We start from the raw sequence: 26,263 nt of genomic DNA, 5'->3' as shown, positions 1-26,263 counted from the left end.
GTGCCAACGGGAAGAAAATGTTTGGAGAGAACTCGTGTGATTAGAAAGAAAATGTACTTTAAAGAAAAAAATATTTTTATATTGCGATGTTGCTACTTTAGTGCAGAAGAGGGCAGCACTAGAATAGATGATCAAGCTGATGCCTTCAAGGACGATTGGGGAAAAAACTTTATGTAGATCATCCGGACGTATACTACCACTTTTCTCCAGTTAAAAGAGTTACTTTCAGTTTCATTTATGATTCTCATCATTTCATTTTAACAAAAATGACCAGTTTTCTTGCAACACATCTGCGTTAAATGGAAATGTGCGAATATACGAGTAGACCTGAATGCAGCACTCACCCCTGACACTGTATCGCGGGAAATTCAGTGGCACCCAAGCGATGTTCTTGTAGTTTGGATTACAGATATTGAAAGTAGTATTTTGCGGTTAAACTACCCAAAACGTTGTTACCGGTGTAATTGGTGCAGTCCCGCCTGAAAATGGTCAGTAAATCTTTTCTTAGTTCGGAATTGATGATCAGTGGTTGAGGCATTCGTGTACCAAGCCAGCAACGCGTTCTTTTTCAAGCTAGTTTATAATGAAACGCCACCGACTGCCTGCTGTTTACCAACTAAAAAAACCCAGGAGATATCTTTCACAAATCTAACGGTGACATTGACTGAGGGTTATCTATTCTATGCGGCTAAATCTAAGTTAAAAAGAAAGAGTAGACGCCACATTGCACGTCGCTATCCACACTGAGAGAAGCAAATTCGCCACAAGGGGAAAAATTACATTAAGCTAAATCTTTATAGTTTATTTCGAGTACTAGTAACAGTTATGGCTAACAGAAAACCTAAAATGACTGCAAATCATTCTAAGACGGAACAGACGATACAAAACAACTTAATTTACCTCTAAAACGTACCAATCCACCAAATTAAAATCAAGCATGCTTATAGTTCAGATGAACGTATTTGGGTGATTATTTCAATTGTAGATTAATTACACGGGAATCAATTTGTTGGTGATTTATTGGTTTCTGATGTTTTGCGATTATCATTTGGATCTATTGCAGTCAAAAAAGAAAGGACTCAGTTTGGAAGAGAAGAGAACTCGGATGATGGAGATTTTCTTTGAATCAGTAAGTTTCTCAGTCACTGGTGAAATAAATGACTTTTTCATGGCATGAAAAAATTCTATTGTTCCAGTCCAACTTCCAGCAGTTACACACTGAGGTAAAACGAGACTTTAGTTCAATTTGTTGACTCTGTCTTGTTTTTTCATGCACAGTGTCTCCAAACATGTATTCAGTTCCTTGGATGTTTTATTCTTTTATTGTTTTACAAATCACTCATGATCAACATTTTTGCTAAAAACATTTCCAAAACAAATCCCTCAAGTGAACACTGATTTCTACAAAAATAAGGACAAGTATAAATAATTTACACATAGGAGATTTACACATCAAACATATTCATTCTTTTCTTGATGATAGATTTACCTAAATTCTGGGGATGTTTATTGCATTAGAGGTTATTTTTGTGTCTGATACTTTTCACTAGCCTTTTCAAGGAGTGTTCTTTAGCCCTCATGCTATAATGTCATACTAATGAACCAGTGAATGTGTCTTAAACTACAATCACTTCACTCACTTCAATGAGCTCCATTCTACTCATTTTGAGATGAATAACCAATTGGCTGAATTTCAAATTATGTGAATATATAAAATATTGGGCTGCACAGTGGTAGCACTGTAGCAAGAAGGTCCTGGGTTTGATTCCTGGCCCTAGGTCTTTCTGCATGCAGTTTGCATGTTCTCCCTGTGTATGCGTGGGTTCTCTCTGGGTGCTCCGGCTTCCTCCACAGACCAAAAACATGACTGTCAGGTTATTTGGTTTCTCTAAATTGTCTGTAGGTCTGAGTGTGTGTGTGTGCATGGTTGCTGTTGCCCTAAACATCTCTTTTTGCTCTTTTAGAAGGATGTGTTTCAGCTTAAAGATATTGAGAAGATTGCCCCCAAGTCAAAGGGCATTGGTGAGTAAATATAAACAGTTTTCAAAAGAAAGTCAGTTTCACGGAAAAAAAAAAAAATTACAGAAAAAAATCTAAATCAACAGTATTTAATAAGGGGGTGACTGCAGTGAACCCCTGCTTTTTGCGGGAGTTGTGTTCCAAAAACAGCCTGTGATAGGCAAATTCCATGAAGTAGTTAACTTTTTTTTTCAATTAATTAAACAGCATAATTAAATACTCTACATTGAAACCAAAGAACAAAGCCTGTTTTCAGGCCCAAGCATTTTTTGTAGCAAATAAAAAGCTTTCTTACAAGTAACTACAGTAAAACAATATTTTTAATCATCAATATGAAGTGCAGTAGGACTTCATATTGCTCTGCAGTCTTTTTCTTCTGAAGCCTGTGGTGCAGGTTTGTTTCTTTGAGAGAAGAACATTGTTATCGGTAGTTGTTGTTGCTCTTTTTTCTTCTGGGCAAAAATATTTGCCAAAATTTGCCAAGCTGTATCACGTATATTTAAATACCGTAACGTTGCTGGCACATTACGGTGTTTGGAGAAGAAGCGCAGAGACTGTTTAGCCAATCAGGATGCAGAACACAATGCACTGTGAAAAAAACTGCACAAAAAAATCTGCGACCGACGCAGCAAGGCCGTGAAAAGCGAACTGTGTTATTGCGAGGGTTCACTGTACAGAACTACATGAATCCTTTTGAATTAACACTATGAAGGTATGTACATTTTATATTCAGGAGATGTGAATTGTAACATTTAAAGTCTGATAGTAATGCAACATATACAAACAGTGTGAATACATAGAAGGGATTTTATGTTCTCTGCACACAGACATTGGTCTTGCTTAGACTTGCAGGGAATGTAATTAAGTCAAGCAGATTGTTTTTATTTCCAGAGCTCTGAAGTGTTTACCTGAAGGCATGCCAGAGTTAAATTCCACTCCTTAACTATGTTAATACCCTCATTTCAAATAGAAATAGTTCAGTGTCTGTTTCAAACAGTATATTAACAACTATCTATCTATAAAGTTATGTTGAGATTGAGAGAACGCAGTTGACCATAATTTAGTTTAAAATTGCTAACTGGTTTCACGCAAATCAGTTTCTTTCAGCTGAAGATATTTTGAAAAATCAAAAATTCATTTCTACTTCAGTCACAAGTAGATAAAATTAAAGTCGGTGTTAGCAGCATGCTTATTCTAAAAAATAAAATAGAAAAGTCAAAGTAAAAAGTTCCCTTAAGTTAAAGATTTGTGATTTGTAGCTAATTGAACATTATGAAAGAAAGTTGTCGTAACTATAGCAAAAGAATTAAGTGAGATTAATATAAATAAGTCCATAAGATGAACTACTGCCCAAATACACTTTCTAAAGTGTTCTCAAAAATGTATTTTTAGAGTGCACTTTTTAGAGTGTACTCTCAAAAGTGGAATTGCAATTTTCTATAGAATCAATCTGTTTCTGCAACTGTCCCCTATGAGAATAGGGATGTTGGAACTGCTGGTTGATCCTAACTCTAAATATTAGGATCTAAATATTCTAGATGATTTATGTGCTAGAGGTTTAATAGTTGCAAAGAGACTGCATAAACACAAAATCTTACAAAGTATTTTTGTCCTATTTGTAGTTCTTATATCTTAATACACTTGAAATAAGACAAAACAAGCTTACAAGTAACTTTTCAGCAAGATATAGGAGCTTGATTTAAATAAATATTAAAGTTGGGAAAGAAGTACTAGTTCCATCTGCAAATTATTTCACTTTTAACAAGACAGTTTTGCCTAAAATACTTGGAAATATTTTCTGATTTTGTAGTATCAATCAATGAAAAAATATAAAAATCACACTCCCACAGTTGTGGTCCTTGCAGGAATGGTTCCGTGAGTTAGCCCCCTCTGCTCCAGGCCAACCATCTAAAATGCAAGCATTCATTCATTCATTCATTCATTCATTCATTCATTCATTCATTCATTCATTCATTCATTCATTCATTCATTCATTCATTCTGTCTGTCTGTCTGTCTGTGTAATTTTCTTGTATTCAGGAAACTGCATACAAGTAGTAGTAAACTTGTTCAGGACACAACTGACATATGATATAACTAATTTTCTAGTTCTTGGGTGCCCACCTTAGTGATGCTTCCCTGGGCAACTGCCTAAGTAGCATATATCAAAAACTGTCAGTGTGTGCGTGTTTCCAAAAAATTGATTAACGTTTCAAACCATTTTATTCTCAGTTTTCCAGATGTCGATATTCAGGAAAGCTGTAAGGAAGTCAGAAATGGAATTTGTGTGATGAGGCAGCAGTCTCTTGTTTTCATCCAGCCAAGCGACTGGCGTAATTTATGCATGTGAAATTTTGAGCTTGTACACGTAGATGTGAACTTGAGGGCCAGAGACAAAACACAAGAAAGTTGAAGAAATTTCAGCTTTTGTCACAGAAAATGTTACTCCCAGTGTGTCGAGTCCATAACGTGCTGCTTTGAAGTGGGTAACCTTCTGCCACAGAGGCTTTCAGAGCAAAGTAGTAGTTTGATTAATGTTTATGTTATATTACCGCAATAACATTTTCTGATTAATTGCATACGTTAACATTGGCAGCCGCAATTGCAATACAACATGCATAAATAATTAAAATCTCCAGTCTGCTCTGTCCCTTCTTGAACACGGGACAGAGTGGACTGTTGATTCTCCAGTCCAGTCTCTTGTCCAGATGAACACGGAGGTATATATATTCCTCAACCACTTTCACTTCTTCTCTGATGATGAACACAGGATCCAATCAAACCCTTTTCCTCCTGAAATTAACAATCATCTCCTTTCTTCTGTTCACAATTAAGATGAGATGATTGTTCCCACACCATGACACAGAACGGTCCACCAGCTCTCTGTACTCAGCCTCTTGTCCATCTCTGATACACCTGACAACTGCAGAGTCATCTGAGTATTTCTGTAGATGACAAGTCAGACTTGTGCTGGAAGTCTGAAAGTGTACAGAGTGAAAAGGAATGGTGAGAGTACAGGTGCTCTTGTGATGCTCTTGTGATGCTGACCACCTGGTTAGACACAACGTCCTTCAGTCTCATAAACTGTGGTCTGTTTGTGAGGTAGTCATAGATCCAGGTGATTGTTGAGGCCTCCACCTGTGTCTTCTGGAGTTTCTCACACAGCAGGTCAGACTGAATTGTGTTAAATTCACAAAAGAAATCAAAAACGTGATCCTCATAGTGCTGCCTGCTTTGTCCACTGCTGCAGCCATGTTAGTTTGAGAATTTATTCATGTTTCCAGTTCCCTGGACAACCATGAGCTCGTTTGGTGTTAAAGCGAACCTCTGTGTTTCTCAGCAGCTTTTGTTGTCAGTGTGAAAGGAACCACCAAAGCATGAGAATATCACATTTCACCACGAACAACGTTCAAGATGTAACTGCTCATGCATCACACTCTTTAGGCACAGTGTTAAACCATCACCCTGGCTGTACCTGTGAGTCCCAGAATTGATCCAGTAGAGCTCTGGAGAAGTAAAACCTGATGGTGATGATCCTTGGGAAAACACTGTATCATCCCTCATGCCAAATACGGCTGAGCTCAGTTCTTTTTTTTAAATCTCCAAGAAGCCTTTGGTCCTGAGAAAAGAATGTCTACTGTTGTCCTCTATACTTTGTGCTTTCAGCTCCAATGACGGTGAAGGAAGTACTACAGAGCCTGGTGGATGACAACATGGTGGACTGCGAACGAATTGGCACCTCCAATTACTACTGGGCTTTTCCCAGTAAGGCTTTACATGCTCGCAAGCAGAAGCTGGAGGAGCTGCAGAAACAGGTGACTGATGGTTTTTTGTGTTGCTGCTGACAGGTTGTGGGAAGCAACATGTCTAGTATTCTGTTAAAACTTTAATCACTTTTTCTGACAGTCTATTATAAATAATTTTACACTGAGGAATACTGTGACGGAACATTTAAAAACACTTAACACCTTGATGTGTCTTGATACTGCTGATAAACTCATCTATACTTCTTTATTTTTAGTAAAATCTGGAACTGATGAAGGGAGGAGATGAGATTCAGTTTCCCAGCAGGCCTTTTTGTCTGCTTCTCTGTGCTCAGAATGATGCTGCCAATTGTAGATTACAGTAAAGAGGTCAGGATGCAGAAAATAGCTTAGAAAAACTGTTAAAAAGACACAAGAAGAGGCAGTAAATATCTGAATTTTGTTGTTGTGCTTTAAAATGCTAGAAGTGAAGTTCTGGCTTTTTCTGATTTATTTTAAAGGCTGATAAATCAGAGTTTAAAATAAATTGTAACTCATTTCTTTCAGTTTAGCTGAGAAAACGGCTTGGTTTTCTGCTCATCTGTACGAGGTTGACAGTGGTATAGAAGTCACTCTACTGCTCTTTGACACTCTCGTGGTCTGTGATGACCCACTTCCCTCTTTGGTTGCCTGGTTGACAGATAGTGTAATGTTATCTTAGCAATTCTGCAGAGAATGTCAGCTGCCATTTTTTCAGAGGCAAACCAACAGTGTGTTGTGGCACAATATAAATTTTCTACAAGTATGTGCTTGTCGTACGTCATCAGTGCACTGATGGTTTCAGATTTTATTATCGGCGCAAATTACTTATTATATTGGTGGAGTCAAATAGTGAAAAATATTTTCTACTAATTTTATTAATAGAAAATCTATTTGACCATTAAAATAATTGCTATCTACATCCCAAACACAGGTTGATACTTAGATTACTTTAGTTGCGCCTTTACATCCCAGAACCCATTTGTTTACAAAATATAATAATGATTATTTGGTCTGAAACGTTGAATTGCGATGAATCAGTTATTGAAATAATTGCCAACTAATTTAGCAAACAATTGATTAAATGGAGAATACAGACTCAAAAAGGCCATTTACTTAAATAACAACACAGCTAGAGCAGTCAAAGAAGGGCAAAAAATGTATAAGTCCAGCAGAAAGAGGTGAGCTTTTTATATGTGTAATTGGAGCCTGCCCATAGCAATGCATAGGGAGAGCAGTGACTGACTTGCAAAGTAAGTCAGTCCCTGCCTCCATGCATTGCATGACAGGCACCTATTGTTCTTTAGGCAGGCACCTAAAGAGACAATACAGAACGTCTCTTTATTGGGGCCTGCCCATAGCAATGCATAAGGAGAGCAGTGATTGATTTTCACAGATAGAGTATCAAAGTAAACCTCCAGAGCTTTTATAAACTTTTGTATCTGTTTCCAGATTCTGATAGTATTGCCACTGACAAAACTGTTGGTATAGAGTGTTTTATTGACTTTAATGGGGGGCTATTAAGGAGCACAGTTAGAGACAAATTACAACAGTGCAGACGCTCTAAAGATAACCAGGAAGGACAGGTCCCATCAGATGAGACTGGGCCCTTTCTCCACCACGCCAAGATGGTGAAATGGCAAGCCCAGTAATATTGCTTGAAATCTGGTAAGGAGAACCCACCCATCATTCCTGTTTTCCACAAAAGGTTTTTAGAGATTCTGACACTTTTATAGCCCCAAATAAAGGGAATAATAATGGAATCTTATTGTCTGAAGTAAGATGGACCTATAAAACATGTGACAGATTGAAATAAGTGAAGAAATCACCACAATTTTAATGATGTTAATCCATAGATAGCGGGAAAGTTTTCCAGAAATCGATATTCTGTTTGAGTTGTAGAATTTTATTCTGCCAGTTCAGCCGTAAGTGATGTTCTGGCTTCTTTATTACCAACACGCCCATATAAGCTTTCTTAAATTACGTGGACCTCAAATATACCGACTCAGCCTCTGTAGTAAGCGGCTTTAGTTCACTTTTGTCCCAATTAATAGAAAAAATCAGAGAAACTGCTGAAATCGTTGATCGTCGTCAAAAGAGGAGACAGCGATTTCTGTGGGTTAAAAACTTATAAAAGTATATCACCAGCATATAGAGAAATATGATGATTACAATTAAACATCTCAGTAGGGTATATTTAATGCCAGCATTAGTGCTTTTGCCTAATGCTGGCAGCCTGAGGTTCAAAAACAACTGAGAAGAGAAATGGGGATAGGGGACATCCTTGACATGTACTACGATAAATAAGCTACAGTTTTAAAGCTCTTATTGCACCAACTTACCTTTGGAAATGTCAATATTGATCATAACTAATAAAAAACAGAATAAATTATGAAACTGCAGAAGATTTAAAATTAATTCTAGATTCATTTAGACCTTGAAAATATTGAAATCGGGGAGGGGGCGATGCGGAGTGATCTATGGAGTAGGACATGGTTGGTGGTAGCTGCTGCCAATTTTGTTTAAAATGCTTATTCAACTGTGCTTTTCTTTGTAAACCAAGTCTATCGATTGTTTTGCACTTTGGTTCCACGTATATATCTTTTTTGCACCAAGTGACAATGTCGGGAAGGGAAAAATCTCGGACTATTCAGACGCAGCTGAAGTCATGCTCGCAGGCCTCTGCTTCTTCGCCGCCAGACCCTTGTGCTGCGACCGCTCCGACTCAGGTGAACCCGGTCACCGACACCCTTAAGCTTTAACTGCTGGCATCTTTGAAAGAAGATATCACCAGCATTATTAAGAAGGAACTTCAAGAGGTTCTTGACGATGCGTTGTCATCCATCAAACCAGACGGCCGTGAAAACGCAGCTTGCAAGTGACCATGCTGCTACTGATGCTAAGCTGATTAAGCTAATGGCTATGGAGGGGGATGTGGAGGAGGCGCTCATGGGTTGCACTGATGACATTACTGGTATGAAAACTACACTGGAGTGGCTTACAGCTAAGGTCACCATGTTGGAAGACAAATGTGAGGATTTAGAGTCAAGCTTGCACAGTAACAATATCAGGATCATCGGCGTGGAGGAGGCCGCTGGCTCCTACCCAGAGCAGCTACGCATTACTTACAATGGTATGGTGCCTCAGAGGTGCAAACCACTTCAACATGAACAAATTCAAAAACACAATGACATTAACAACATTAACGAAACACTACTGATGGTTTCAACACCACTTTTAAATAATTTTATTCTTCTTTACATTCATCAGATTTTCCCACAGATAAAAATAAAATGGAAGAATTTCTTCAGTTTTTCCATTCCTGCTATTGACATGAACACTGCCAGGACTATGGATTCATCACTTGGCCTTGTGGAAGTAATAAACTCAATAAAAGCGCTACAGTCAAATAAAGTCCCTGGCCCTGATGGGTTTCCCTTCAAATTCTATAAAAAGTGAATAGAAAAATTGGCACCACTATTATTGGCTATGTTTAACGAATCTTAGGAACATAAGACACTAACACAGGCAACGATAGTTTTACTTCACAAAAAAAAAAACAAGGACCCAACTTCATGTGGGTCTTATAAACCATTGTTCCTGTTAAATGCAGATGTGAAGTTGGTCACTTCTCGGCTGGAGAAAGCTCTTCCTTTGGTTATATCAGAGGAGCAAAATGGCTTGGTCAAGGGGCATCAATTATTTCTTGATACACACACTCTTTTCAATGTTATCTATTCAAAGCATTCTTCAGATGAACCTGAAGTAGTCATTTCCCTTGCCACTGAAAAAGCATTTGACAAGGTGGAGTGGGAATAGTCTTTCTGGACTGAGATGTCTGATGTTGTTCCTGGGATCTGTTTTAACCATTGCTCCAGTTTGGGGGTGACTGCCCCGAGGGCCCCGATGACCACAGGCACCACTGTGGTCTTCACCTTCCAGGCCCTCTCTCCAGTTCTTCCCTGAGGCCCTGGTATTTCTCCAGTTTCTCATGCTCCTTTTTCCTGATGTTGCAGTCGCTTGGTATTGCTACATCTACCACAACGGCTTTCCTCTGTTGTTTATCCACTACAACAATGTCTGGTTGGTTCGCCCTTACCATTTTGTCTGTTTGGATCTGGAAGTCCCAGAGGATCTTAGCTCTGGTGTTCTCCACCACCTTTGGGGTGTTCCCACTTTGATCTCGGGGTTTCCAGTCCATATTCTGCACAGATGTTTCTGTACACTATGCCTGCCACTTGGTTATGTCGCTCCATGTACGCTTTCCCTGCCAGTATCTTGCACCCTGCTGTTATGTGCTGGACTGTCTCAGGGGCCTCCTTGCACAACCTACACCTTGGGTCTTGTCTGGTGTGGTAGATCTGGGCCTCTATTGCTCTGGTGTTTAGGGCCTGTTCCTGGGCGGCCAGGATGAGGGCCTCTGTGCTGTCCTTGAGACCAGCTTTTTCCAGCCATTGGTAGGATTTACTGATATCAGCCACTTCGGGTTTTGCTGGTGGTACATCCCATATAGGGGCTTGTCCTCCCATGATGGTATCTCTGGCACCTCAACCTCCGTTCCCTGTTGTCTGAGACATTCACTGAGAACATTTCTGTTGAGGCTTTGTCCCTGATGTATTTATGGATCTTAGTTGTTTCGTCCTGGACAGTGGTTCTCACACTCACTAGTCCTCTGCCTCCTTCCTTGTGGCTCGTGTACAGTCTCACGAGCCACAATGATTACATGCATGGGATGGAACCCTCCATGCATGGTTAGTAATTTTCGAGTCTTAATGTCTGTGGCTTTTATCTCCTCCTTTGGCCAGCTAATTATTCCAGCAGGGTATCTGATTACTGTTTATCACATTGATTTTGTTCCTGCCATTGAGCTGGCTTCTCAGGACTTGCCTTATTCATTGGAGGTATTTAGCTGTGGCTCCCTTCCTTGTGACCTCATCGAGGTTGCCATTTGCTTGTGGTATACCTAGGTACTTGTAACTGTCCTCTATGTCTGCTATTGTTCCTTCTGGGAGTGAGACCCCTTATGTGCGGATGACCTTCCTCCTCTTTGTGACCAGCCGACCACATTTCTCTAGTCCGAATGACATCCCAATGTCCGTGCTGTAGATCCTGGTGGTGTGGATCAGTGAGTCGATGTCTCGCTCACTCTTGGCGTACAGCTTGATGTCATCCATGTAGAGAAGGTGATTTTGGCCCCATTTTTGAGTCGGTATTGTTGATAATTTGGCTGAGGGGGTTGAGGCCTTGGCAGAACATTAGCAGGGACAGAACATTTCCTTGGTATATGCCAAATTTGATGGACACTTGTGCAAGTGGTTTGCAGTTGGCTTCAAGGGTGGTTTTCCGCAGCGTCATTGAGTTTGCAATGAAGGCTCTCAAAGTCCTGTTGATGTTATACATCTCTAGGCATTCAATGATCCAAGTATGCGGCATTGAGTCATAGGCTTTCTTGTAATCAATCCAAGCCATGCACAGGTTGGTGTGTCGGGTTTTGCAGTCTCTGGCAATTGTGTGGTCTACGAGGAGTTGGTGTTTGGGTCCTCTGCTATTTACATCGATACCCTTCTGTGCCATGCTCATGTGTTTGTCCATGTGTTTGCTTATCTTGGCCGCTATGATGCCTGACATGAGCTTCCAGGTTGTGGAGAGGCAGGTTATTGGTCGGTAGTTCAGTGGGACTGGACCTTTTGATGGGTCCTTCTAGATTAGGATTGTCCGCCCTTCAGTTAACCATTCAAAGTGAGTCCCACTTTGTAGCAGCTGGTTCATTTGGGCTGCCAGTTGCTCATGGAGGGCAGTGAGTTTCTTTAGCCAGTAGGCATGGATCATGTCAAACCCTGGTGCTGTCCAGTTTTTCATACCTGAGACTCTTTCTTGGACATCTGTCACAGTCATGGTTACTGGGGCTTGCTCAGGGAGGTTGCTGTGGTCCTCTCGTAGAGAGATCAGCCGCTGTGCATTGCTGTTGTGGGACGCCTCCCTTTTCCATATGCCTTTCCAGTATTGTTCAGTCTCCAGCCTTGTTGGGTCTGCTCTGTTGTTATTACCCTGCCATTAAGAGTACACCTTAGCTGGTTGTGGAGAAGAGCCGGTTAATCCTTCTGGCTTCATTCTCCCTTGTGTATCTCTTTAGGCGGCTGGCCAAGGCTTGGAGCCTTTGTCGAGTGCTGATATTTGGCTCACTTCCCTCCTTTTAACCTTGATTTTAGCCTCTTTTCCATGGTGGGTATTGGGTCTTATGGTTGCTCTTATAGCCAAGCATCTCAAGGATCACTAATGCTGGATCACTAGATCAGCTCATTGGGTTTCTGTAATGGAGTTGGTAGGGATCGTTCTCAATGCTACATTCACATTTTCAATGAGACTTTAATTGTAATTGGCGGTCTGGTTGTCATTCGGGTCATAATTCTCTCTCTCAAGTCAGCAGGTGTCTCGTACAGCTCTGATTCATTCATCGGGGCCGCTTATCCCCTCTCTGAGTGGGGACTTGTAGTTAAGTCCCCACAGTTCTGACATCCAGGTTCCTCCTTTTTGCTGTAGCATTTGTGTTGTACCTCATCAATCTCAAGTTGTGACAGCAATTGTGGTTTACGGATGTTCGAACTCCGAGCTACCAGTTGTTTAGTGCTTAGTGTTGACTGGGGATGTCGAAGTAACCATTCCTTCCCCAGTCTGTGATTAGGGTTACTTGAGTAGTAGCATTCCAACAGATCCACATTTTCATCTCTCGCCCATTTCCGTCTTGTTCCAGTAGCCCATTTGTCATGAAGGTGCTCTGGTTCCCCAGCACCTGACGCAGACCTTGTTTGGCCGGGCAACGTCTGAGCCGGCATGTTACGCATCTTAGTATCTCTCATGGTACGAGGTAGGCAGTGGCTTGAAGGGTCTTGCCTAAGGACCCAGACTGGATACGAACCCTCTCGGGTGAAAGACTGATGACTTATGTATTGAGCTATTCTGTCTGCTATATATATATATATATATATATATATATATATCTATATATAATATATATATATATATATATATATATATATATATCCACATTTTCTCTCGCCCATTTCCGTCTTGTTCCAGTAGCCCATTTGTCATCAAGGTGCTCTGGTTCCCCAACACCTGACGCAGACCTTGTTTGGCCGGGCGACGTCTGAGCCGGCATGTTATGCAACTTAGTATCTCTCATGGTATGAGGTAGGCAGTAGCTTGAAGGGTCTTGCCTAAGGACCCAGACTGGATTCGAACCCCGCCCTCTCGGGTGATATACTGATGCCTTATGTATTGAGCTATCCAGTCAGCAGGAATAGTGTACAGAAACATCTGTGCAGAATATGGACTGGAAACCCCGAGATCAAAGTGGGAAACACCCCCAAAGGTGGTAGAGAACGCCAGAGCTAAGATCCTGTGGGACTTCCAGATCCAGACAGACAAAATGGTAATGGCGAACCAACCAGACATTGTCGTAGTGGATAAACATCAGAGGAAAGCCGTTGTGGTAGATGTAGCAATACCAAGTGATTGCAACATCAGGAAAAAGGAGCACGAGAAACTAGAGAAATACCAGGGCCTCAGGGAGGAACTGGAGAGGGCCTGGAAGGTGAAGACCACAGTGGTGCCTGTGGTCATCGGGGCCCTCGGGGCAGTAACCCCCAAACTGGAGCAGTGGCTACAACAGATCCCAGGAACAACATCAGACATCTCAGTCCAGAAATGTGCAGTCCTTGGCACAGCCAAGATACTGCAGGACCCTCAAGCTCCCAGGCCTCTGGTAGAGGACCCGAGCTCAGAGGATAAGAACCACCCGCGGTGGGTGAGAAGGGAATTTTTATATCAAGGCTTCTGAATATATCTATATATGTGTGTGTGTGCATGTAGTTGTGTATATATGTATGTATTTTTTCCTTCTTTCGGCTCTAATAAAAGTTTAAAAACTAAAAAAAAAAAAAAAGAAGAAAATATTGAAATCAATCTCCTTAAATCTCCAGACTCCTCAAGACTTTATAGGAAGCTTGATGCTATTTTCTTGTTTTTGTTTCTTTTACAGGCTTCTGATGCAAAGCAGCGAAAAGTTTCTGTCGAAAAAACAGTGGAAAAGGCAAAAGTAGGACGAGAAGGAACGGTAAGAGCAAGTGGTATCAAAGAAGCTTCACGCAGTCATCAAGTTTATTGCATAAGAATCTAAGAAGCTGTGTGTACGTGTGTGTACGGGCGTGTGCATGCGTGTGTGCGTGTGTGTATAGAAAGAAAGAAGCTCTCTGCTGAAGCAGCTGCAGTCTCTGAGGGAAGAACGAATGAAGCTGCAAGCCGAGCTGGAGAAGTACCGTGAGTGTGACCCCGATGTCATCAAAGCGATGAGTGAGTCTAGTCACCCACATTACCTCATAATTTTTTTAAATGATTAAGTTATTAATCATTGTTTTGAACATGTTGAAAGGTAGATATCTAAGGTCTGTTCACTCAATGGTTTCAGGGGCCCCATAAATGCTAATATTGTAGCACAGACCACATATGCATAAATGTAACATTTATTTATTGAGAGAACCAAGGCTTCTGAATTTGATTTAATGGATTCAGCATACATAAATTAAGATATTTTAAATTGTTTAACATTTAAATAGGATTTTAAGGAGCTGGCAAGTTTACTTTGTAAAAGTAAAAATAACAATATTCATAATTAGACTGTTGTTACTTTGTAGTTTAATCTTTGAGTTTGAGCTTTGCTTGTTCACAAATAGAAATTAGTAAACTGCAAAGTATAACTTATTGCTTTTTAGGTTGGCCAATGAAACTACTCCCCCTCTCCCAGATTAAATTTAACACAGAAACTGTTTGAGGTGCTGATGTTTTTGGCACCAAGAGGGACCCCTAAGTCAAATTCTCATACAACCTTGGACCGGCACTTCATGATGAGTTGAATCCGCTGCACTGTGCAATAAACGGGAGATTTAATTTAATGCTGATAATGTGGCTTTAGTAGCTCTTCCATTTTGTGTTTGTTGAATTTTTTATAAGCATTTTGGGTGCTTGAGATCTCCGCTCACCCGCACACATTAACTTTGGCTGACTGAGTGGACAAAGCATTTGATACGTTTTGGTGCATTGTGCAACCAGAAAAATAATACTAAAAAAAATAAATAAAATAATATAAAACCACTGTGATGTAAGGTCACTGTGAAAACACCTCACTGGGCTTAACCTTCATGATGAATGATTAGAATATAATAGAATAGAATAAAATAGAATAGAAAAACTTTATTAATCCCATAGGGAAATTGAGGTAGTCTGTCTGTCGCTCACACATTATTACAAATCCACACAACATTAAGATAATACAACTGGAGACATTCTTAAAAGGTACAAAAATATAATAAATACAATAAATACATTACCACTAAAAAGAGTTCTAGTAAAGTGCTTAAATGTGTTAAAATACTAGTTACCCCGTCTCCCTCTTTTTAGCGCTAATTAGCGCTGGTTTGGTAACCACTAACACACCGGCCAACAGGCCGGTGTGTAACACATGCATAAACTTTATCAGCGCAGGCAGAGTAAGGCGCTGGGCAGCCTTTTGAGATGAAAAACTTGCACATAATTGTTCATCCGCAAATATAAAATATTCTCACTGCTTGCTCAAAATGCACCTCTGAAAGCGCAAATACAAGTTATTTCTGCGTTTCACATAGAGCTGCACAACTAGAACTAAGGCAGTGGGTTTTAAACGCTTACCTTTATGTAGAGTTCACCAAAGAGACATAATTCCTCACAGTGGGTTGATATAAATATTCATACAAGTCACTCAAACTGTGTCCAGTTTGAGTGAAAGGAGGCACACAACCTGTGCTGAGGTAAACTTCAGAGATCGAACAGGAGTGCACGAGGTAAAGCCTAGAGGCGCCAGCTGTGTGATTGGTTCACGCTTCTCCCTTTAAATGTAACAATTATAAACCTATTTATTAGGAATAAATCTTAGAGCAACAGACTCTTGCAATCTGACTTAAAAAAAACGGAATTTTGTTTCTTATTGACATGTGACAACAGCTGTCACATGTTGTGACATGTGATGTGATAAAACTATCTGCTCTGTTTACTTTCACCTTGTAATAATGCACCAGCCCTGCAATATGTTTACACGGTTATTTTGTTTTCCACGCCTCCATTTCTAACTCCTCTGCATTCACACACATTGATATTCAGACACTTAAAATACAGTGTAAAGTATTTGTGAGTACACCCCTCACATTTCTGCATATATTCAAGTATATCTTTTTATGGGACAACACTGACAAAATGACACTTTGACACAACGAAAAGTAGTCTGTGTGCAGCTTATATAACAATGTAAATTTGTTCTTCCCTCAAAATAGCTTTATATACAGCCATTAATGTCTAAGCCACTGGCAACAAAAGTGAGTAGACCCCTAAATGTCCAAATTGAGCACTGCTTGTCATTTTCTCTCCAAAATATCATTTGAACTGGTTAGTGTTACTGTTTCTAAGGTGTGTAGGGAGCAATTGTGTTATATTTTGTAGGACAGCTCTCACACGCTCTCATACTGGTCACTGAAAGTTCCAACATGGCACCTCATGGCAAAGAACTCTGAGGATCTTAAAAGACGAATTGTTGTGGTACATGAACATGACTAAGGCTACTGGATGATTACTAACTTTCTGAAACTGAGCTGCAGCACAGTGAACAAGATCATCCAGCATTTTAATAGAGCAGGGTCCACTCACAACAGACCTTGCGTTGGTCGTCCAAAGAAACTCAATGCATGTGCTCAGTGTCACATCCAAATGCTGTCTTTGAAAGATAAGTGCAGGGGTTCTGTCAGCATTGCTGCAGAGATTAAAGGGGTGGGAAGTCAGCCTATCAATGCTCAGACCATATGCCACACACCACATAAGATTGGTCTGCATGTCTGTCACCCCAGAAGGAAGCCTCTTCTGAAGTTTGTACACAAGAAAGCCTGCAAACAGTTTGCTGAGGACATGTCAACAAAGGACATGGATTGCTGTGGTTTCATGAGACCAAGATTAATTTGTTTGGTTCAGATGGTCTCCAGTTTGTGTGGCTGCAATCAGGTAAGGATTACAAAGATAAGTGTGTGATCCCTACAGTCAAGCATGGTGGTGGGAATGCCATGGTCTGGTGCTGCATGAGTTCATTTTTTACATTTGAGCTATTGATCACCAATGGGAACCTGTGAAGCTCAGGCAAACTCCAACCCCAAGAAAGTTAAGGCAGTTTTAGTAAATAATGGTGGCCACACAAAATATTGACACTTAAGAAACTTTCTGTAAGTGGTGTATTCTCTTTGTTGCTGGCGGTTTAGACATTAATGACAAATTTACACTGTTATTTAAGCTGCACACAGACTGCTTTTTATTGTGTCATTTTGTCAGGGTTGACCCATGAAAAGATATACTTAAGTATCTGCAGAAATGTGAGGATGTACTCACTTTTGTGATACAATGTACAGTATAAGCATGTTGAAAGTATTTAGTTTTTAATCGTTTAATGATTGGACTAAAAATTTATATTTTTACATTCGACCTATATCACCATTTCATTAACTTTGATATTGAAGTAAAAATATTTTATTCAGTGAAATATCTTTATAAAAGCTTCCAGTAAAAATAATTACAGTAAATATGATTGACACCAGAAGGATTTAGATTACCTAATAACTTAAAATAACTTGGTTCTTCATAACCCCATTATTTTTGTACTATGCTTATTTCATTAGCGTTGACAACAAAACATTTTGACAACTCTCCAAAAGTCCCACCAAAGCATAAAACAGAGCGAAGGTCTCAGCTTTTTCTTTGCTTCTGCAACAATTTGAAAATAAAATCATATTTTTTATACCCATTTTGATTTTTAATTGTGTTTGACTTCCATCCCCCCACCCTTGACTTTCCTTTCTTAAAAAGAAATTACAAATGGCAAATATTTTCAAAACCTGGCTTTTATTTCAGCTATTCTTTCTGTGAGTTGCCTTGATTTCAAAGTCCAAATAATCAGAAGCTCTAAAACATGGTTGTCAAACAAGATTCTGAACTATAGAAACCCAAGAATTGGACTGGTAGAACATTAAATAAATAACTTCAATAAAAAATACATCTACTCAATAAAGTCAATTTCCAAGCCCTATGGTTTTGCAGAATTCCTATTGTAAACTGTACTATATTCAACATAAACAGTTTGAGATATGTGCTTTGTGTTTCCTCATCTGTTTTATGGGATCTGTTTTTCCTCTCCTCCCTAAAAACACACACGCAAAGCTTTGGGACAGATAACCATCTCCAGAAAACAGGAGGATGCAGCTGGGTGCTTAGCAGACTAAATATAGTTATGTCTCCTACAGAGAGGGTGTGAATGAGCTTACAGAGAAGACTTTCAGAAAAAACAAACTGAAGGCATGACACTCAGTTCCACGTATCTCAAAGTAGTTTTACCTCTGCTTTAACTTGCACGAAGCCAGATCCATATTGCAGACTTTGTTTGGGACTAATTTTAGGGTTAGTTTCATAATTTAAAAAAATTAATAAAATCGCCTATGTGTCACTTTTCTCCCATAATGCAAGAATATGTTCTTGTAGGCAAAAACGTGTTTATTTTCTCATTAAAAAAAAATCTTATTATCTGTTTGTTGTATCTTTGATTATATTCCTTAAGTTTTATAAAAATGCTTAAGTAATCTGCAGAACGTGCCATTAATCATTAACTAAGATAATTGTTGGTTGTACAACAATTAGGTTTGCATGCAACCTTAAATTCTTAATAGATTTATGTTGCTACACCCATATACACCTACAAACCATTGTAAGGGGTGATATTTTTGTCTTAGTGGGAAGGAGTGGTGCTTTTAGTATTTGTAAAAGCATTTAAAATTTGTGGATGTGTGCATAAGAGCAGAATGACAAAGTTTAGGATTCATCAGAACTTACTGTTGGCTGCCACACCCATAGTTGCCAATAAACTATTGTCAGGTAAGAGTAGGATTAGAAAGATAATTGGAAGTTCATAAGTCATATCAATATGGTTATGTCTGCACATGGCTCATACTCAGTCATGGAAGGTAAGATTTTTGATTTCTACAGTTTTCCAATTCTGGACAAAAGTTGAAGAAAATGAACATTTGGGTTTCCAGATTTTTGTCATTATCCAATTGTCTAAAAAAAAGGGGGGGGGGAGTTGAATATCTGGAAAGTTGTATGTAGATGATTATCTTTGATTAGCCATGTCACAATTGAAGCTTTTCTCCATGTAATTTTTAATCTTTTGAATTATTGACCAAACCCACTGACAAAATTGACACTCATTCATTATTCAAAGAAAGAGCCATGATTATGGCTTTTCTAAGATAAGATCTTCAAACTAAACCAGTAGTTTAGGGGCTCTAGGATTGGTGTCAAATTGTTGGCAATTTCATTATTTCAGACAAAATTAAGGCATTCTAAACCATTCAGTCTGTCAAAAATGTTACAACAAAGTGGATCTAAGTTTGTGCAGATGTTTACAGAGCAGCAAAATAGGCTTCATTTCACTGACATGTTGAAAGCCAACTGTTGTATGATTTATGAAACAGAAAATAAAACACAGCTTCAACATACTCAACTCACAAAAGGTTAGGGATATTCTGTTTTCAGAATGACCCCAAATTACCCTAAAACCTTTTCATGTGACCTTAATGTGATATTTTCTAAACTTGTGAATTCCTATGTCCAACTGTTGAATGTTTTAGTACTTTTGCCATGTTTTTCTTTCTCTAGCAATAACTTTAACAACCAAATTCAAAAGAGGTATTTGATCCACATATCGACCTATAACTTTCTTGGTTCAGTCTGAATGGGTATTTAAGCAGTCTTCAGCATGTTAGATGAGACGAGACCTACACCTTGACAACTTCTTGTGGTGTTCACAAGCTGAGACATGGCAACCACCTCTTTTTCTTTTAATCAAATCAAATTTTATTTGTATAGCACATTTCAGCAACAAGGCATTTCAAAATGCTTTACATCATAAACACAAAAACACAAAGTCATGCAACATAGAATAAACAATATATTGTTACATATTAGCCTACATTTGAAATATAATTCTAAACAGTTGTGTTTTTAGTTGAGATTTAAAGGAAGTCAGGGTTTCTTCTGTTTTACAGTTTTCTGGAAGTTTGTTCAACATTTTTGGTGCATAGATGCTGAAAGCTGCTTCTCTTCTCTTGGTTCTGGTTCTTTGGATGCAAAACAGTCCAGAACCAGAACCTGAGGGGTTCTGGAAGGTTGATACAACAACAGCAGATCTTTGATGTATTGTGGTGTTAAACCGTTCAGTGATTTATAAACTAACAACAGTATTTTAAAATCTATTCTTTGAGCTACAGGGAGCCAGTGGAGGGACTTTAAACTGCTGTTATGTCTCTATCTTCCTGGTTTTAGTGAGAACAGGAGCAGCAGCTTCTGGATCAGCTGCAGCTGGAGGATTGATTTGTTGGACAGACCTGTGAAGACGCTGTTACAATAATCAATGTGACTAAAGATAAACGCATGGATGAGTTTCTCTAGATCTGGCTGAGACATTAGTCCTCTAATCCTGGAGATGTTCTTCAGGTGATAGAAGGCCGACTTTGTAACTGTCTTTATGTGGCTCGCAAGGTTCAAGTCCGAGTCCATCACTACTCCCAGGTTTCAGGCCTTATTGCTAGGTTTTAGTTGTAATAACTGAAGCTGTGCATTAACTCTAGATCGTTCCTCTTTAGGTCTAAAAATAATGACTTCAGTTTTGTTTCTATTCAGCTGGAGAAAGTTTTGGCACATCCACACATTTATCTGTTCTAAACATTTATTCAGTGATTGGATGGGTTCAGAGTCACCTGTAGTGGCCTCTATTCAACAGTAGATGGACAAGAAGGAGGACAGGTAGATGGACAAGAGAAATCATCCTGACTGTTCTCAGGATATTTTCCTGAGAACAATCGGGAGTCAAGACTCATGAGTCTTGTGTTGGAAGTGTCCAGGTGTGTCTAATCAATACAGAACTGTCATGTGACATGGTACACTGACAAGCATATACAACCTGAATAATGTCATTGATCCAGTCGTATTGCCCCAGAATGAACAATTCAGGCGTAATTTCATCAACATTGGCAAAAATCCTGCATCGTATCAAGGTGGCATCTTCAGGGAATGGCTGCTGGAGTCTTAACACACCTTGAACAAAATGGCCTAAATTCTCTCCACACCTAAATCCTATTGAAAACCTCTGGGATCTGTTGCATCGCCATGTAGAGGCACTCAGCAGACCAAAAGATCTCAATGCAGCTATCCTTGGTTCGATTTCTAACCCCAAATTTGCTGCATATTTTTCCCTTCACTCTCTGTCCTCCTTCTTGCCCATCTACTGTTGAATTAATTAAGGCCACTACAATGTTAAAGAAAAATAGGTGGATGCCATGTCTCAGGAGTCAATAAGTCAGCCAGTGAACACAAAAAGAAGTTGTCAAGGTGTAATTGATCCTCAAGGCCACAGGATGCATTAGTGAGACAGTAACTTTTTTGTTGTGGCATTCCCACCACTGTTGTTGTTTGTTTTAAGACATTGAGTTAAGGGAACCGCTACTGAATGTTTTCCTTAAATGCCCTACTTGTTCTTTCATAGGTTTACCTTGTTTCTTCAAAATTCATAACCATTTGTTACAACATAAACTTCAAAGAATGCAATGCAAATGCTGATGACAAATGTTTCTTGCAGGAAAGTCAAATGTTGTGGCAAGAGAAGCTGTCTCCAGGTGGACAGGTCGGTTATTGATATGTTTTGTTTTTTGTTTTTTTTATACTACTCCGTATTATCTGCAATGACTGGTGACATAAAGATACACAAATCTTTTGCTGAAGTAAACTTGGTTCAAACCACTTCACTGAGTGAATATAAAGTATTATTTTTTTTCTGGTTTAGCTATGATTATGAAAAAAAGACTTTGAGCCTTAGTTAACTGACATTCAAATAAATCAGCTCACAAAAACAAACTTGCACATATTCTTGTTGAAAGGTTCAGAACATATTTTATTTTCCTGCTTTACATAACATCTGTCCTGCCGTCAGGTGCAGTTAGCTGATGAAATTTTAATTTTTTGCAGTTTGTAACTTCAACCAAATTTGTAGACCCGCCCACACAAGCCTGCGACTCATTTCATCACTTCTGTTTTATCTAGAGGACTGAAGTAGAAGGTAAAAGTGTTAATGAGACTTAGCTTTAATTGGTGGAATTTCTGTAAAACAGACTTTTTGCACTTGCAAACTTTGTAAACTGTTTTGCATCAGCAAATATGTGGTCTTTTGTTTTCAATTGGCAGAAGTTCAATTTGACCTTTGCCCTACTCTGACAAGAGCAAAGTTCAATTTGACCTTTGCCCTACTCTGATTAGCTTGACTGTCCATACTCAACTTTTATTTCTGATTCTCTGAACTTAGACCATTTTGAGTTTTCATTTGCTGATGACTCAAACTCTTCACAGATGCTCACTTTAAAACAAACTGTCATCCTTCATTGGCTATTTCTACTAATGCTCAAATTTAAAGCTGATGTGCATTTTTCATATCTATGTCTACACAGGTGGTAAATTGTAAAAAAATCACTAGAGAAGGCATTAAGAGACAATGTAGCTGCAAAAAATGTAAATGGTGCAAAAGCTTTTTCAATTTTGTTGTATGAATGCGTTGGTGTCAGTTGCCATAATTAAGTCCTGTATGTCATGGCTATTCAGATAATCTTATCTTCCAATTTTTGCAAAAGACGTTTAAAGTCAGTAAAATGTGAATATGAAAATCTTTATAGTAAAAGGAAGCTTGGACCTTTAGTACATCAGAGCTTACTGTACAGTTGTTCCCACAAATACTTAAAAAGCTAAATAGTGTTTCTCCTTTGTCTCTCTGACATTGTTAAGCAACAATGGAAAACAGAAACAGAGTACCTAATTTTCAATATCTTTGTTGCCATAATTAACCAAATCTTTTCTAGATGCTGCAGGTACATTAATAGCTAAGAGTAGCTCTCCATTCTCTTTAGCCAAAACTTAAATGATGACACAAATGGTTTTGTGTTTATGAACTTTACAGGAGTGTCCAGGAATGAAACTTCTTTCTCCTGTTTCCTAAGTTACTTTTTTTTAAATGGGTAGCACTGCTCAGGTACACTACTTTTTTTTACTTTTTGTCAGATTTATGTTTTATCAATACTGGATTATTTCTTCTTTCAGACAATGTTTTTGCTATCAAGTCTTGGACAAAAAAGAAGTTTTCTTTTGATGACAGCCGCATCAACAATGCCTTTGGCATCCCTGAGGACTTTGACTACATGGACTGATTTGGATATCTTCCACAGAGGAAAGAATGTTTATTGGAGATTTTGTTTGAATCCAGTTTTCCTGGTGACTTAATTCCAAGTTTTTGTTGTGTTCCCTGGAGCAAAGATGATGCAGCAGGATTCAGTTAGTTTTACAGCTTGAAGAGAGATGCTGGTGATTTCCCCAACCCAGATGGATTCATCAGTAGAGACGGTGCGTAGCTGCAACTGGAAAAGACAGTCAAGCATTAGAGATTGAGGATTGGCAGGGTGTGGGGAGCATCCTGTGATTAAATAAGTAAGCAGACTGACATGGCGAGCACCTGTTTGGATGAAAACTGAGACCTCCAAGCTGATGATGGAAAATAATTAAAACTCATTGCATCTGGTTCTTCAATTGGACTATTTACATGTCTTCTCCAGATGGTTTAGGATCAAGTGCTAGTGTACCTTTCCTCTTAGATTTCCATTTTTGTCTCCTTTGAGCTGCTTTGATTTAATGCAGTTGAACAAATACCAAAGTAAAATGTCGAAGAAAAGTTTAAGTAATGTTTTGTAAATATTTACTACTTCAGGTGCAATAAAGTTATTTCATTACAAAAAAGTGAGTTGCATAGTCCTTGTACCAGCTTAGGTTATCGCTATTTAAATTTTGGATAGTTTGTTTTTTTTACACCAGGTTTTCCATTTTATGTCTGCAAAGTCTGTCATTAAAACATTTTTTCCACCAGAGCTGCACAATTCTTTTCTGTATATAAGGGAACTCTCTTATTTCAAGGCATCTAAAATAACTGTTGTCCTGTTTCCTCTCTTTGCTTTCTATTTAAACAAATGCAAAACAATTGTTCTGTGTTTACTCATCTGACCTAGTTGATGGGTCTTGGTTGGCTGATTTAAATTAGAAATGTGTCATGTGCGGCGGCAACGTACTACATTTGTTACAGCAGTCTGGTTTTTTATCTAAGTCTGCTTTTTTTAAAAAATTCTTCCCACTGTCTTCTTTGATTTCCTTTCTGTTAGAAAAACCTTCATTTTAGATTATTACTATTTTCTTTGAATTGGATTATGGGAATGGCTATGTTGATCCTGTGATGGGCAGGCAGTGCAAACCGGGTGTAACCCACTTGATAACAGCTGGGATAGGCTACAGCCCCTCCTTGAGCTTAAGCAGATTCTGTGTACTTTGCTTTTTTAGTAGCAGATGTACTGTCTTTAAAATCTGGTGAGGCTCAAAGTCAGCTTTGTTTTCTGTATTGCTGACTGCGGCAGTACTGATGGAGCTGAAAAATGTGCTCCAGTTTTTAGAGCACTGACACACACGTGTGAAAAGTGGCATCATGCAGGTACTTGTCCAACCTGTCCCAACTATGATTCATTCACCTGACAATGCCTGGTAACACTTTGATTACCGTTCCTGCAACCTCAATTCCCTTGAGACATCTAAGTATTTGCTCCTAGACAAAAGCAAATATTTCCTTGTAGTTATTATTAAATTAATGCTCAGTAAGGAGGTGTTATTTTCCAAATGTCAACAATATTAATACACATCCTACACTACCTTTTGTGAAAATCTAATAAAAATGTTTATTTCTATCTGTCTAAGATAGATAGATAGATTATCCTTCTTACCAACTTGTCTCAGATACCTAATTCATAGGGACTTTTAGGTCAGGAGCTCATCAAGCTGAAAACAGTGTTTCTAGTTTTTGAATGGAACTTTGCATAATATGCAAATGAAGTGCTGATGAACACTTGATTTCAGTGATCTAAAATGCTTATATCAAAACTATTAGTTTTACATATATTTAGTCTTATCCAGTAAGGTTTTCCTTACTAGCCACACATGGAAACAAATAAAATCCTGAATATTGTGAGATTGCACACTTTTGTGGAATAGCAATATTAGTGAAAGAAATAGTTAAATTTCACTTGGAAAGATTTTGGGCATGTAAGAATGTGTCATATAATTTGACCAGTATTTGAAAGGACACTTTTGTCGTATCAGTTTTGTCACCTTAGAAATCGCCAGACAGAAATAACGGGAAAAAGGTGAAAACTTTTTCTGATATGTAATATCTACCATTTACCTTAATTCACAAAACTAAAGTTAATTCATATGTGCAAAATAGAAGTGTGAATTAGTTATGGTGTTTCTGTCCTCTGAACCCCAAGTGGATGGAGGACAATGGACACTCTTGGTTCTGCTGGAGGTATTCTATTGTTGAGAAAATATTTCTCTACAGGCTCTATGCTTGCTCAGGCTGAAAAGCAGAAGAGACATTGCTGTCTGCTTTCTAAATTTTTTCTAGACAGTTTTCTTCCATGAGATTAAATCTGGCTGCAGTATCATGAAATAACTTTGATATAGACTTAGTGCTGGGCAAACTGAACTGAACCGAAAGTTGGGTGGTGAACGTAATGACAGGGGATTAAACTATGAAAAATGAAATAACCCTGTAATTATTAACATTCCATCGCTTCAGAGTACCTTAAACACATTTCCTGATACATTTTTGTCACACTTGTTTGTTTTGTTCTGCTATAGACGTACATGAACAGCAGCGATGGGAGCTACACCCATTATACGCTGTGCTTTCAGCGGGCGACGAGGAAGCTGCTGCTGCAGCTCTGACAGAAAGAGCAACGCAGCGAAACACACGGCAGGCTGCTAGCTCAGAGGCGGCATGGCGGGGCTACAGGACTTCCAACAAGACAGCCGCTGTCACAGGAAAACGTGGATTAATATATTATTAGGAATACTTCAGATACTTTTACCATACGTTCAACACGGAGGAGCTCAGCTGCAAGGTTTGTTCTCACCTTTATTTTAAGCGTTTTCGGGCTGAATCAATAACAACCGTTTCTAGGAGAAAAAAAATGAAGTTAGCTACCTGACTGCGTTACGCTCGAAAATGGTACATAAGATTAGCTATCCTACTACCAATGTAATCTGTTCAAACTATAAAATTTAGATGGGGTTTTTAGAGCAGTTCTGCACCACTTAATGTTTTTTTCATTAGCAATAAAGTGTTTTTTTTTCTAAGTTCGTTAGCCTCTGAGCTAACCTGCTGCTAAACAAGCAGCTAGCAAACAGTCTTTGTCAACTTCCCGAGCAGGACTC

General features: G+C 38.9%; 2 protein-coding genes across 6 annotated transcripts in view; both read left to right on the top strand.

The window, feature by feature from the left end:
• The first annotated feature begins 7 nt into the window (after window positions 1–7).
• On the top strand, window positions 8–23,874 carry mnd1 (meiotic nuclear divisions 1 homolog (S. cerevisiae)). 3 transcript variants are annotated; one of them, XM_055023109.1, is made up of 9 exons: window positions 8–488; window positions 1,064–1,129; window positions 1,965–2,022; window positions 5,685–5,833; window positions 13,842–13,916; window positions 14,038–14,152; window positions 21,552–21,596; window positions 21,938–22,028; window positions 23,057–23,155. In XM_055023109.1, exons 1-8 carry the CDS (start codon window positions 486–488, stop codon window positions 22,018–22,020), a joined length of 594 nt encoding a protein of 197 aa, XP_054879084.1. In that variant the 5' UTR covers window positions 8–485; the 3' UTR covers window positions 22,021–22,028; window positions 23,057–23,155. The 3 variants fall into 3 exon arrangements, with proteins under 3 accessions (XP_054879084.1, XP_054879083.1, XP_054879085.1); XM_055023108.1 differs by lacking the exon at window positions 21,938–22,028 and having other exon boundaries at window positions 23,057–23,874; XM_055023110.1 differs by lacking the exons at window positions 8–488; window positions 21,938–22,028 and adding an exon at window positions 754–966 and having other exon boundaries at window positions 23,057–23,874.
• A 1,887-nt stretch (window positions 23,875–25,761) lies between these two features.
• tmem131l (transmembrane 131 like) overlaps window positions 25,762–26,263 on the top strand; it is a 49,769-nt gene continuing 49,267 nt past the window's right edge. For all 3 annotated transcript variants that reach the window (XM_055023100.1, XM_055023099.1, XM_055023098.1), the window contains exon 1: window positions 25,762–25,950. In XM_055023100.1, the coding sequence (XP_054879075.1) occupies window positions 25,827–25,950 (124 nt within the window). In that variant the 5' untranslated portion in view covers window positions 25,762–25,826. The remainder of the gene's footprint in view (window positions 25,951–26,263) is intronic.

The sequence above is a fragment of the Poeciliopsis prolifica genome, unplaced genomic scaffold (genome assembly GCF_027474105.1).
Source record: "Poeciliopsis prolifica strain line A6 unplaced genomic scaffold, Auburn_PproV2 SCAFFOLD095, whole genome shotgun sequence".
NCBI lineage: Eukaryota > Metazoa > Chordata > Actinopteri > Cyprinodontiformes > Poeciliidae > Poeciliopsis > Poeciliopsis prolifica.
Note: the sequence above shows the minus strand (reverse complement) of the source record. Positions and strands in the feature narration are given on the sequence as shown.

Excerpts from the sequence above, each read along its gene's own strand:
- mnd1 (XM_055023108.1), top strand. Across the intron at positions 5,834-13,841 it reads TGGAGGAGCTGCAGAAACAG|GCTTCTGATGCAAAGCAGCG; the intron begins GTGACTGATGGT and ends TTTCTTTTACAG. Across the intron at positions 13,917-14,037 it reads AAGTAGGACGAGAAGGAACG|AAAGAAAGAAGCTCTCTGCT; the intron begins GTAAGAGCAAGT and ends GTGTGTGTATAG.